A 12,730-nucleotide genomic window follows, 5' to 3' on the forward strand; every position below is an offset into this window, starting at 1 on the left:
TCATTTGCAGCGATTCAATCATTCCTTTTTTTTATTAAGCAAAGATTACTTGCATCCTATAATTCTGAAAATAAAATAAATAATTTTATTTATATTAATATCGTCAACTGTATTATTGAAAAACAACATCACATGTTGAATCGGTATAAAAATATTAAACAAAAAAATAATTTTAACTTCTTTCATGTTTTTAATGATTTTATTAATAAAAAGATAATTTTGACAAACGAAAGAGATATTAAAATTATTTTTTTGTTTATCATTTTTATATCGATCTAATACATGATGTTACATATTATGTTTTCCATTAATATAGCTAGCGATCTTAGGATAAATAAAATTATTTATTTTATTTTTAAAATCATAAGATTTTAATATAAATTTTTTAATATAAAAATCGTAATACTAATAGGAAAAAGATTATAATATTAATAAGAACAAGTACATAAAATAATATATAATTAGTGACAAGCAACTTTTTCCTCAAACCATCATGTGTAACGTAGGAAACCTAATTTGATTCTCATTACTCCACCAGCTAAAAAATTAGAAACCTACACCTGCCTGATAATGGTTGATCATCATGCAAAGCAAGCACCATGTGGTTTTGAGTTTATGATTTTGTTGAATATTATCAGACTGATCATGTGCCCAACAGGATATGTTTAATTCAAAAAGTTATACAAAAAAAGGGAAGCAAATTGAGTAAAACATGGCCAACGTGAGGACGCGTCCGGCCACACAACCTGATCACTGAGTTGAAGTATCGTCACCCGGCTTGACCGACACCGTCGATTCAGATCTACGCCGCAGAGCTCCTGAGTCTTCTGGAATCTTACAAATCCAAGATCTGCGAAGAGCGGAAAGAGGAACGATGGAGGCGGCGGGGGAGAAGAAGAGGAGGGTGTGCGTGACTGGCGCCGGAGGTTACCTGGCCTCGTGGCTGGTGAAGCTTCTCCTCAGCCGGGGCTACGTTGTTCATGGCACTGTAAGGGACCCAGGTACGCTGTTATCCCTATTTGCCTCATTTTGGTCGTTCACTCGTTGTGATACCTCGATTTGATTTGTGGCTATGACACTCTGATTTCATTAGAGTGTTGTGGATGTTGTTAGGAGTTCGCTATTTCAGTCGTAATTTCTTGTCACCAAGCTATTACTGTTGAAGATTGGTAGTAGCTATATGTCCGCTATTTGTCCTTCCACTACTTGGTAAACTGCAGCAGTACCTCTTTAGGTTAGGAATTAGTAGGAATATGCCTTACTTTTGGTCGGTTCGGAGCTGTCCTCCGCCCTGTTGTCCTGCTTCCTTCTTAACTACAGGAAACAGTGAAGTTTTGGACAAATTTTTCCTCTCCAACCGATGAGCGATAACTCCCACAACCATTTGAAAACTGTTGTTTGTGAATCGATGCAAAAAGAAACTTTCAAATAGTTTCTTTTAATTTGTCAAAATTTTCCAACAGAATTGTGATTTTTTTTTGAGGTTATTTGGCACAAACTTGACCAAATTCCTTTGCTGTCGGGGTAATGAGATAAATAGTTATTATATTTGAAGAACAGATTTTTTTTGTCTTGTGAATGCATGTGACTGGAAACTTCTTTTTAGTATGTAACTAAACCTCACATCACTGTCTCATTTAGCTACCACATTTTTGGCTCTGAGTTCTGCTAAATCGGGGTTCAGGTGATCCAAAAAATGCCCACCTGAAGAATCTGGACAGTGCTGCTGAAAACCTGCAATTATTCAAAGCAGACATGCTAGACTACAATTCTATAGTATCTGCAATTGCTGGATGTGAAGGAGTTTTTCATGTTGCTAGCCCTGTTCCTTCAAAGAAAGCGTCCAATCCAGAGGCAAGTTGTTCCCTTACGTCCTGACATCTCTCATATGTTAGCCTTTTCTTCTTTTGACATACTTCAGAAGCTCCTGCACCCTTGCACCCTTATGTATTTGAAGTCCTTGCTGCTGTACTAATTATGCCACTAAAGAAGCATATCTTGTTTCACTTGTCCATCAGCATAAATATTAATAGATAAGATGAGTCGTGGTGGGGCGACGTAGGTGATTCAGGGTTTTTAAAAAGCACCTGCAAGCATGGATTATTTAGTTAAATATTTAAATATCTTTTCATCTGCGATACTTACTCTCCAGATAAACTTTTTTGGTTTTTGAGATAGTGTTCAGCATGTTTTTTTGACTGTCTTTCAGGTGGAGGTCATTGCTCCTGCTGTTACAGGCACTTTGAATGTACTAAAGGCATGTTCTGAGGCTAAAGTTAAGCGAGTGGTAGTGGTATCATCAGTTGCTGCTGTTTCAATGAGTCCCAATTGGCCAAAGGGTAAGATTAGGGATGAGAATTGTTGGTCAGATGAGGAATATTGTCGGAAAACAGAGGTAATTGATGTACAATGTCTGATTAATTATACACAAAGATTTCTGACATTCATATGCATGCTTGTACACAACATGGTTGCATGATTTTTAACCAGTATCTTCGTTTGCCATGTGAAATTTTCTGTTACCATGTGTGCTCATATAACTTCCTGTTCTTTTATGGATGGTCTTCTTCTTAGTGATGCTGTTCTCTAAGTATCTTGATTAGTTGGACAGAACTGTTTTCTTTGGAACCTTTTGAGATATATATATATATATATATATATATATATATATATATATATATATATATATATATATATATATATATGTATATATGTATATATGTATATATGTATATATGTATATATGTATATATGTATATATGTATATATATGTATATATATGTATATATATGTATATATGTATATATGTATATATATGTATATATATGTATATATGTATATATGTATATATGTATATATATATGTATATATGTATATATATATGTATGTATGTATGTATGTATGTATGTATTTCTTGTTGTTGATGCTATTATCGTTGGCTGTGGTAGCTTTTTATGTTACTCCAAACATTAATCTCATCATTCATTTTATGCTTTTGGACATATTAAGAAACATGAAAAGTGCTATACCATTATTTTGCTCTGTCATCATGCTGGTATGACATACTTCAGTTACAGATGTTACATTTATTCATTACAACCATATCCCATAAGAGTTGAAGTTCATGCAGTTATGTTCTTATGAATGGTTGTCTTCTCCAACTCAATTTGAAACCATTCTGAAACATATATGTTAAGATTTATCATAGATCTCCATATCATCTTTTGGGATGTTATTCTTTTGCCAACTTGATTCCCATTCATTTACGCTTGGGTATATAGTTTGTCACACCAAGTTAGTTTCCATTGAGCATATCCTATCATGCATACGCTTCCTTTTGCGCTTTTCGTAGGTTTCAGTGTTATTTTTTCAAGAATATGATGTATATTGGACTACTTTTTCAGTTATGATTAATATGATTGAAGGAAATATTGAAAAAATATTGGGCATATTAAATTGAGATCATTTTGAAGAATTCAGGAAGGTGGTCTCGGAAGATTATGATAATATCATTTTCTTCCTTGCATCATCAACATGAGGTCCCTTGATTCGATTAAGATAATGTCCTTACTGATATGGCTACCCATCACAGGTTGTTGCCTTGCTTTTAAAACCTTAAAAGACTTCTTACTCTGGACCCATGTTGTAGGAAGTTCGAATTTCCCATTTGGTTTTCTGAAAAGTGTTTTTTATGATTTAAGACATCAAAGAGAATAGGCATGTCAACTGAGTGGTTGGCAGTCTAATGTCCTTTCTTGTTACTTACCGTTGACCTTTTGGCATTCTGAATAATAACCCATTTCTTTCTGAAAGGATCCTTCTTTTAAGTTTTTTTGCTTCTATGTACTTCAAATTTAGAGATCTTATTTATATCTGTTCTTTCCTACTGTCAAATATTAACTGCTGAAAAAATATGGTTGGAGCCTTTAAGAAAGTAGTAAAGATGACTATATATTGTGTTTTACTGCACTAAAACTGATCTTAGTTTTCTAAATGAATGTAGAATTGGTACTTCCTTTCAAAAACACTGGCAGAACGAGAGGCATTGGACTTTGCTGAGAAGAACAGACTTGATGTTGTGACTGTCTGCCCATCTCTCATTATAGGGCCATTGCTCCAATCCACCATCAATGCTAGCAGCTTAGTTCTCATAAATCTTTTAAAAGGTCCATATATACTTTCCTTTGTTATTTAGTTTGTTCAGATGATGTAGTAAGAAGTAAGTATTTTCATTTTAAGATTATCAGGAATTTTGTTTTAACAAGGGATGAGCCGCCGACGTGAACCATGAGGTGCCCCAATCTCCTACTTTTGTGTCTACATGCATATAAACATATCTGCATATGTATGCCTATATATATGCATATATCATATCATACTAGTAGAATGGTATTAATGTAGGCATTAGTGCTATTTACAAAGTTGAAAGTCACCAAAACATGCTGGCACCAGCAAGTACCTAAAAGTGTACTGAAGGAAACTGCCAAAAGAACAAACTGCGGAAGGATTCTGGTAGAAAATTGAGAACATTGAGAATGAGTAAATGCAACCGATGCTTAAAGAAACTGTGTGTGTGTCTATGCATACACACACACACTTGTATGGTATGATGATCATCTACCTACATTAACTAATATATATGAGGCCTTTGAGAATCAATTTTCATTTGCGTCTTTAATTCATGTTGCTGTTCCTATATCCAATTACTAGTTTACTATATTGGTCATTTTCAACCAATTATACTAACTGCCATGGTCTTTTCTTCTACTAATAAAAAGACATTTATACGGTGGATATTCTCCAATATGCTAGTGGTACAATAAGATAATGAAGCTAAAAGGAGTCAGGAGTCTATTTACTCTATTTTGTCCATTCATACTTAAGCATGCTTCAGATTGCAAGTCTGTTTAGCCAGATTACCTGGATTTTTACTCCTCTATACGAATTGTGTGGCATAAGATGTTGACTAGCTTCAGTTTTTGCCATGATACTAGAATCTGACTTTTGACTGATTCCTGTCATCCCTTCTTTTGGTGGATGCGATATACACATTCTAAGCAAGGATGTTGTGCTTGCTACGTAAACCTTTTTTTGGCTCGCAGGTGTCCGTCCGACTGTGGAGAATAAAGTTCTATCCATTGTGGATGTTCGAGATGTAGCTGATGCTCTGCTGCTGGTGTATGAGGAACCGAATGCATCAGGACGACACATTTGTGCACCTCATCGGGTGAAAATGCATGACTTAGTGGACATACTGAAGAGCGTATATCCTCACTACAAATATCCTGAAATGTGATATAACTAAAACCCTTCTTATACTTTGCATCAATGCAATTTGGAATGTCGTAATCTTATGATTCGTCTGAATATTATTGATCTAAGCATGTTAAATGCCAGTTTTACTGAGGTGGAGGAGGATTCCGAAATTCGTTCGGCGAAGTTGAACAACTTGGGATGGAAATGCAGGACTCTGCAGGAGAGCCTCACCGACACCATTGAATGCCACCGAGCTGCAGGTCTTCTGGACAGGGTGTAAAGCACATCATTTAGGTGCTCTAATTCTGCTTTACGTGCATCCAATCTCGTGCATTTATCTGACATTTCAGCAAGAGTGGTATCTTTCGCCCCAAAAAAAAAAATCAATTATTCGTAGCAAGTCATCGAGTAAACCAATTTGTAGGCTATATGGGCTGCAGCCATGTTCGCCGTAGAACGTCTGTATGATACAGCCATTCAATATGTCCTTGTGAATTGCTTGGTTTTAACGACATAATTATAGAGGGTGGCATTATGAGACTGATATGCAAATAAGCGTGATCATGATTGCAGTTAATAAAAGAGAAGGAAGAAGAAAGACGCTTTCTGAAAGTGATCACAACCTGTGCAGATATAAACTGTGCACCATTGTTTAAACAATTCAGAGGATATGCACCACCTCTGCTTATTACTGTTCTTCACAGATATTGGAACTGTGAATATCTGTAAGTAACGTTACACTCTTGCTTTATGGAGCAAAAAATTACTATGACCAAAACTGCCAGAGGCCTTGCGTGACATACAGCTCTACTACATACGTAAATGAATAATTGGCTGCTGATGGTCTGATACTGGGAACTACGTGGATTATGGTTGCCTCGAGTTAAAGTGGCTGATGGCCACCAAACGACGGAGTCGTCATCACTGATAGTACTTCTGTCACAGAGGCCATAGAGCTCAGGGCAGCTTTCACAACCTCTTGTGAACACCCAGGCTTCACAATGCTCTTCACCTGCACATAGACAAAGCAACCTCTTTTCAGGACATGGCAGTGTTAGATCACTCGGTAAATTATAACATGATTCGGCTTATTGATTTGTACCGATAGATAGATAAACTATTCAGCTATTAGTATGATATATATCAAGCTATATCAAGCTATATCAACATATAATATATGAGGGTGTATTGATGTCGGATTCGTACATATTGTTCAGTTCAGTATGTCATAGTATATGATGAATCTTGAGTTATAGGATCATAAAAAATTATATTAAATCATGCTCATCGAGTCAAAAATTATAGCAATGGAGCATGTAGAGGTATGGATCTTGAATAGTTATGGCATGCTGGAAATAGTTCCAAAATGAAAATATTTTGGGATGTTATGGGATGCATCAAACAGCATAAAGGTTGGAAGCGATGTCTAATACACTTAAAAAGTCCAAGTTAGACTAGGAACACTAGAAGTTATTAATTACATAGAAAGAAAGTAGAAACTGAAAGCATAAAGTTCCTATGCTGAACCTAAAAGCCTGTGAACTGATAATTTCCTTTCATAGATTCAAGTAGTTAATATGCATGTTAAAGTGACTTCAGTTAGTACAAAAAACAGCGCTTGTCTGGAGCATTTCAACTTTGAAGAGAACAAGGAAGCAAATGTAATCATAAGATGAACCTTATCAAGATACTCCTGAAGCTTCTTCATCCGGCCCATGTAATCTTGATCCTCAATGGCGAGTGTGTAGGTCTTTGCATCAGCACCCGGCCCTTCAAACTGAAGTGGCCCTGGGTTTCTGTATAAATCATCCATTAAAAAGCTCGGAGCCTTCTGTCTCAGCAACCTGAAACAAGAGGCTAGAAGTTGGTCAACAGTGGCTTCACTTGCACTACTTTTAAAAGGTAACTGTGGAGCTCTTGTTACGAATATAATTTAAGATCGCACCTAATAAATCGTTAGGCATTGTCCAAAAGAACCGACATGAAATACATGTAAGATCTACACAACTTTGTAGATCAAATTTGCTAATTATCTGAGACTGTAAGTTGATGATTGAAAGAGGAGTTATTAAGGCAACCTTGTAGATTTTCAGTGGAACCAGAGAAATACTTTACTTTATTCAGTTAAAAATTAAACAGGACACAACTCAAAGCCATCAAGGTGTGATCTCGAAACATACTCATATACTTTCCCTTTCAAGTCGACTGTGGAAGGATGGATGGCAGGTTTTCCAACAGGAACAGCTCCAGGACCACGCGAGTATCGCTTCACGGTCATCATCGCCTAGTTTAAGCCAGAATGTTACTGATATGATATCTCCGTAAATGGATGACCAGTTTAAGCCAGAATGTTACTGATATGATATCTCCGTAAATGGTTAATGTTTTTGATATGCAGGAAACACAATGTGGGGAAGAGACCCTTACCGTGAGTGGTGCAGCACCACAACGCCACTTGTTCACAGGGTGTTTCAAGTTCGTTGCAGTAGCCATGTATCCATTCAAGCCAGCTGCTAGAATATGATAGCAGATGTGTCCAAGAACCTGATCATGTAAGCCAAGTATTTAGTATTCAAGGCGTAACCAAAAGAAAGGGAGAGCAAGCTAGCGGGCACATACATATGCATAGTCACAGTCGAATTTTGATGGTACAGATCCATGAGCTTGATATCCAAAAAAATGGCATATAGCATTGAATTTTTTTCCTTTGTATATGCCTTCTTCCTGCAAGGGTACCAAACCACTCGGTGTTTTAGAGTCAATACATGAAATAACTATCAAGATGTGGACTATCGGCACTGTTCCATCTCGATGTCAGTAGTCAGATTAAATTTGTTTGATGGGAAATTGAAATTCTTGTTAAATATGCCACAATTCAATAGAGAAGTCGACTTACCATCCTTCTGTTCATTTCTTTTTCTACTAATTGTGCCAGAAGCTTTTCTGTCTCGATCTGAGCATCAAATCATTGATGTTAATATAAGTAAATGAGAGCAGAAGTCTTTCTCTGTGCAACATTAGATAACACACCTGGGACAACTGGGCAGAGTCATCAGACTCTGGATGAAGCAGCAGCTGCATCATAGAATTTTTTGTGATGTTTGCTTTAAAGAAAAAAAAAATCACTGAAACAATTTGCTCTCAGTTAGTCAGAAGACAGAAAACCTGTTTCCTGATAAAGGGCGGCAGGAATTCGAACAAGGCAGATGCCCAAGGTGAAAGACGAGAAGAAATTTTGTCGGTCAAAATGCCTTGGTTGTGGAGACCATGAATTTCCTGCAATAGTTATTTCCGAAACATCAGAAAATTTTAAACGTTTACAGCTTTCGAAATTTTACAAATAGATAAACTACCTGTAAAAGAGCATACAATTCTGGAATGCTCTCTACGAGCCCCTCCGGGATAAGAATGACGCCATGGTACTTTTCTGCAGAAAGCTTAAGTTATCACAGAAGAACATACTAGTTATAACCAAAGCATTAAACATAACTCCCAACCTTTCTCTGCTCTGGCTTGAACTGCATCACAAATTTGCTTTGTAATGTCAAAAATAGTAAGTTTTGACAATGCCACCTCCTCTCCCAAGATGAGCTGAGAATGGATAAAGCAAACCAACATATAATGATAAGGATTAGAACAAAAGAAAAAAGTATGCTTATAACAATAAAAACTTTTTAGAAGGGAAGACAAACCATATTAGGATGAGATTGAAGTGCACATTCTAAAGCCACATGGGATACCTTGCGACCCATCAGGCGAATAAAATAATAATACTGCAACAGAGACCATTAGTATGCAAAAGTATCTAAATGGCAAAGCATTATTTGCATCAAATATCTTTAAATTAATAAATGATATTGTGGAAATATTTTGTTGATTAAAAATTGATATTATGGAAAAGCACTGGAATTAAGTATTTATAATTCCTTTAAAGTACTCAGGTAATAAGCTTGAAGAGGTTAATTCCCACAGGAATAGATCATCATATATTGCCATCAAATTTTGTACAAACAAAGATTTTTCCCTGGTCTGACATAAGAACCAAGTCACCTAAGCTACTTCGATAACTAAAAGGTGATCTATGTTCTACAGATTGTAAAAAGACCTGCCTTACCTTCTCTGCAGATTGCGCATCTATACAGACATTACTGATTAGTTGCGAATTAACCTGAAATTGAAAAGCGTTCCGTAAATATTAGTGTAGAGATCTAGAATATATACATTACTACAAGGTCAAGTCAACCTTCCAGATTTTTGTGACAAATATTAGCTGAAAAAAGAATTTAGTTGCTAACGTTTATCCCCATCCTCAAACACAAACATAACTCTGGCTTATTAACAATTTCACAAACATTGACTGCTAAAGCCATTAGAAATCACAAAAAAGAAAGAACAATTTCGATTACTTTTGCATTTCAAATTTTAAAATGCGTACTCAGGTTAATATATACAGTCATCCAATAGACTGTTGATCATCCCAAATGAAACATGGAAAGCGCGTATGGCACGAAGTTATCAAAAGAGGACCAAACAGAAAACTCAAGCTCTGAATGCACACAGTGCTTATGAGCTTATATGAGACTTACCCTGCATACAGTATCAAATCCAACGTTTGTCTCAACAAATTGATTCTTAAGATCCCCATTCAAAGTAACAGGCACACCAACCACCTGTTCACATGGTACACTTGTTATGTATAGAAACAAGCCTAGAATACATACAGAGATAAAAAAAAAGGGGAAAACTTATATTGATGTGGTGTATGACTTGTTATAGTACAAGTTTAAAGGTCACCCAGGAAGAAAGCAATCGGTTTAAAATCGATGGAGTCGACAATATAATTATAAATGAGTGTGAAGCATATGTGAAGCCAAGTTACCTTTGTTGGACATTTGTCCTCAGCAAATGTCTCGGCAAGCTGAGCAGCATCCGAGTTGGATGTGACACCTTGTGACATAAGAAATAATGAAATAGTGAGAATGTATACTCCACAATCTGAAAAGACATTAGAAGACCTACAAGGGTTTTTGAGGTACCTCCGATAATAACAAGACCATCCAACTTCAGATCATTGCATGCGGTCATAGCAGCATTTACCTGCTCAGTAGTTCTGATTTGATCCACTGTTCGGCCCAGCAAATCATAGCCACCTTCAAATGCAACAAACACCTAGTTCCAATTAGAAAGACAGCTGACATTAATAAGATGAAGGGAAGATAAACAAAAGTAAGATTTCCGTGCACCTTGGTTCTTGTAGGTAGCAAGAACCTCATCTGTGATTTCCCGAGTTTTTTGTGTAAATAGACCTTCAGTGCCACCTGTATCCAAGAAAGGAATTCAGCACATTCATTTCAACTGAGGGCCAATTACCACCTTTATAAGCATTCCAATTTACCAATTTGTTATATCATACTGTATCAGCCTGCTGATGGGTCCAAACATAATATCAACCAGCAACTTAATCTTTGATTATAAGCTAACGAAAAGTTGTATTTGTTTCATGAAGTTGAATATTAAATTTTCCTAAACCTTACCTCAAAGGATTGATTCTTGAAAAGATATGCAATGTACCAAAAGAATGTTTCATGATAGTTCTAGGTGAGACAGAAAGCAGAAAATTTCACAGCTCATGATAGAAAGATACTACATGCTTACCAACAAAACCAAGCAAGACACTGTCAGGGTTGCGTATCTTGATAGCCTTATAAAGTCCCCATACAACATTGTGTCCTCCTGGTGACTGCCTTCCACAAAATAGGACACCGACCCTGCACTTAGTCATTTGAGTCAATACATCATAAAGTAATTGATCAACCAAAGAAACAGAGGGTCATCTTGAATTTTATGTTTGCAATGACACTTTGTGCCAACAGAACATACAGTTCCAGATATGCATTCAAGAAGAAATATTATAGATTCAGCATATATTAGGGGGCAACTCATGTTGACAAACCTCATAGGAGGATGCTCTGTGATGATCTGGGCATCAGGTACCTTTGCTGTTGCCCTCAAAAAATGAGCCAAGGGCTGGCCAAATGTGTGCGGGAAGGCCCGGCCGATGACATTTGTACTAGATGGATCTGCACAGGTTGTCGAATCGCCGAACTCCACTCTGACTGTAATGCCCTGCTCACCATGAACAAAATAAACATGAATCCACAGATGAGCCCCCATAAGAAGTATTGATCCAGCAGTGGTGGCATGAAGATTAGTAGTACATAGAAAGATCCTAGAGTGGACAATAAAGATTGAACATACTAGTCTAGATGGAATCCATAATTTAGCAGATTAACACATACTTTTTGAGAGAATTTATCTAACAAAAGGTCAACAATTCCTGAGAATTTTTTCTCACAAGAAGAATTTTGGGCAGATGAATCCAATAATTTAAATCATCTCGGAAACTATTTTATATGTCATTCTATAAATTACATTTGGTCCTTCGATCATCGCTACCTGCAACCTTCCGTATGTATTGCCCATTGGTCATAGATTTAGTACTGAAAAGGAAAAGAAAATGGGGGAAAGGAGATGCATCAAACTCCAGTTTGAAGCAACAAGAATGATCACTATATCTGCGAAGAACAAGAAGCAATTAATCCCCAAACAAGACAGACACCCACGAATCAACCAGAACCCAAGGGAGGAAGTAGCATCACGAGGCCATCCAAAGCATCGCGTAGGAAGAAACAAAGACTGCGCATAACACGATGCCGAATCTCTCCTAAGAACCAAGATACCAGAGATTCACCACCACTACCACCACCACCACCACCACCACCACCATTAGAAGAAGGAGAAGAAGAGACCTGAAGGCATGGTGGAAGCTCAGGATGATACTGAGCTCGCTTCTTCTGGAGCTCCGACAGCTCCCGTGGAACCCCGAAATCTGAATCCATAACTTCCTATTCTTAGTCTTTTCCTCTCTTTCGCTCAATATATCTTTCTCTGGTGTGCTCAAATCCTCTGATGTCACATCCTTGATATATATACATACATGTCATTAGCATCATGCTACATACATGACATGGAATGAGGGGGCACGGAGGAGGAGCCGGTGACTCTAACCGGGGGCGACGGGCCGGCCTGCTTTACCACGACCGCGCCTTCGGTTTTGCGGCTTTGTGTCGGGTCACCTCACGCCCGCGACGATGCTTCCTCCAACTGCCGCGATTCTGTACCCTTCAGACGGATTTGCCCTTTCGCCATCGGATTAATCGGAACCCACGACGTGATGTGGACGATGATTGGAGGGACAACTCGCCTGGTCTTTTGACTTCGTTGCGGGACGTTGGTGAGCGCGTTTGATGGTGATTCTGACTTCGTTGACCATGGGAAACATATGGAATTGGGCGTCTTCTGGAATGGCCAACCCACCTTTAGGACCCGAGGAGGTGGCCAGGTTTGAATTGTCGTTGAATCAAAGGCCAAGCCGTTCGATCTTATGGTTTGGTGCTGCCTAATTCTTCAAATC

At 37.5% G+C, this 12,730-nt stretch overlaps 2 protein-coding genes across 2 annotated transcripts; one reads left to right on the forward strand and one right to left on the reverse strand.

Annotated features, from left to right (window-relative positions):
* The first annotated feature begins 742 nt into the window (after window positions 1-742).
* On the forward strand, window positions 743-5,800 carry LOC103995803 (cinnamoyl-CoA reductase 1). Its single transcript, XM_009416541.3, has 6 exons — window positions 743-1,001; window positions 1,685-1,854; window positions 2,210-2,395; window positions 4,004-4,166; window positions 5,103-5,292; window positions 5,398-5,800. The coding sequence occupies exons 1-6, from the start codon at window positions 875-877 to the stop codon at window positions 5,534-5,536; spliced, it is 975 nt and encodes a 324-aa protein (XP_009414816.2). The 5' UTR covers window positions 743-874; the 3' UTR covers window positions 5,537-5,800.
* Window positions 5,801-5,911: 111 nt separating this feature from the next.
* Window positions 5,912-12,447, reverse strand: LOC135659390 (pyrophosphate--fructose 6-phosphate 1-phosphotransferase subunit alpha-like). Its single transcript, XM_065176296.1, has 19 exons — window positions 12,066-12,447; window positions 11,210-11,382; window positions 10,912-11,024; window positions 10,500-10,574; window positions 10,293-10,406; window positions 10,136-10,203; window positions 9,843-9,926; window positions 9,371-9,424; window positions 8,949-9,029; window positions 8,754-8,847; window positions 8,610-8,683; window positions 8,422-8,532; window positions 8,287-8,331; window positions 8,153-8,209; window positions 7,876-7,980; window positions 7,684-7,800; window positions 7,437-7,540; window positions 6,935-7,100; window positions 5,912-6,268 (listed from the first exon to the last, which is right to left on the reverse strand). The coding sequence occupies exons 1-19, from the start codon at window positions 12,153-12,155 to the stop codon at window positions 6,140-6,142; spliced, it is 1,854 nt and encodes a 617-aa protein (XP_065032368.1). The 5' UTR covers window positions 12,156-12,447; the 3' UTR covers window positions 5,912-6,139.
* Between the last annotated feature and the right edge of the window lie 283 nt (window positions 12,448-12,730).

This window comes from Musa acuminata, chromosome BXJ1-4 (assembly GCF_036884655.1).
Source record: "Musa acuminata AAA Group cultivar baxijiao chromosome BXJ1-4, Cavendish_Baxijiao_AAA, whole genome shotgun sequence".
Lineage (NCBI taxonomy): Eukaryota > Viridiplantae > Streptophyta > Magnoliopsida > Zingiberales > Musaceae > Musa > Musa acuminata.

Excerpts from the sequence above, each read along its gene's own strand:
- LOC103995803 (XM_009416541.3), top strand. The coding sequence starts at position 875 with ATGGAGGCGGCGGGGGAGAAGAAGAGGAGGGTGTGCGTGACTGGCGCC. Across the intron at positions 1,002-1,684 it reads TGGCACTGTAAGGGACCCAG|GTGATCCAAAAAATGCCCAC; the intron begins GTACGCTGTTAT and ends ATCGGGGTTCAG. Across the intron at positions 2,396-4,003 it reads AATATTGTCGGAAAACAGAG|AATTGGTACTTCCTTTCAAA; the intron begins GTAATTGATGTA and ends AAATGAATGTAG.
- LOC135659390 (XM_065176296.1), bottom strand. The coding sequence starts at position 12,155 with ATGGATTCAGATTTCGGGGTTCCACGGGAGCTGTCGGAGCTCCAGAAG. Across the intron at positions 8,210-8,286 it reads ACTCTGCCCAGTTGTCCCAG|ATCGAGACAGAAAAGCTTCT; the intron begins GTGTGTTATCTA and ends TTTGATGCTCAG. Across the intron at positions 6,269-6,934 it reads TTCAGGAGTATCTTGATAAG|GTGAAGAGCATTGTGAAGCC; the intron begins GTTCATCTTATG and ends GTCTATGTGCAG.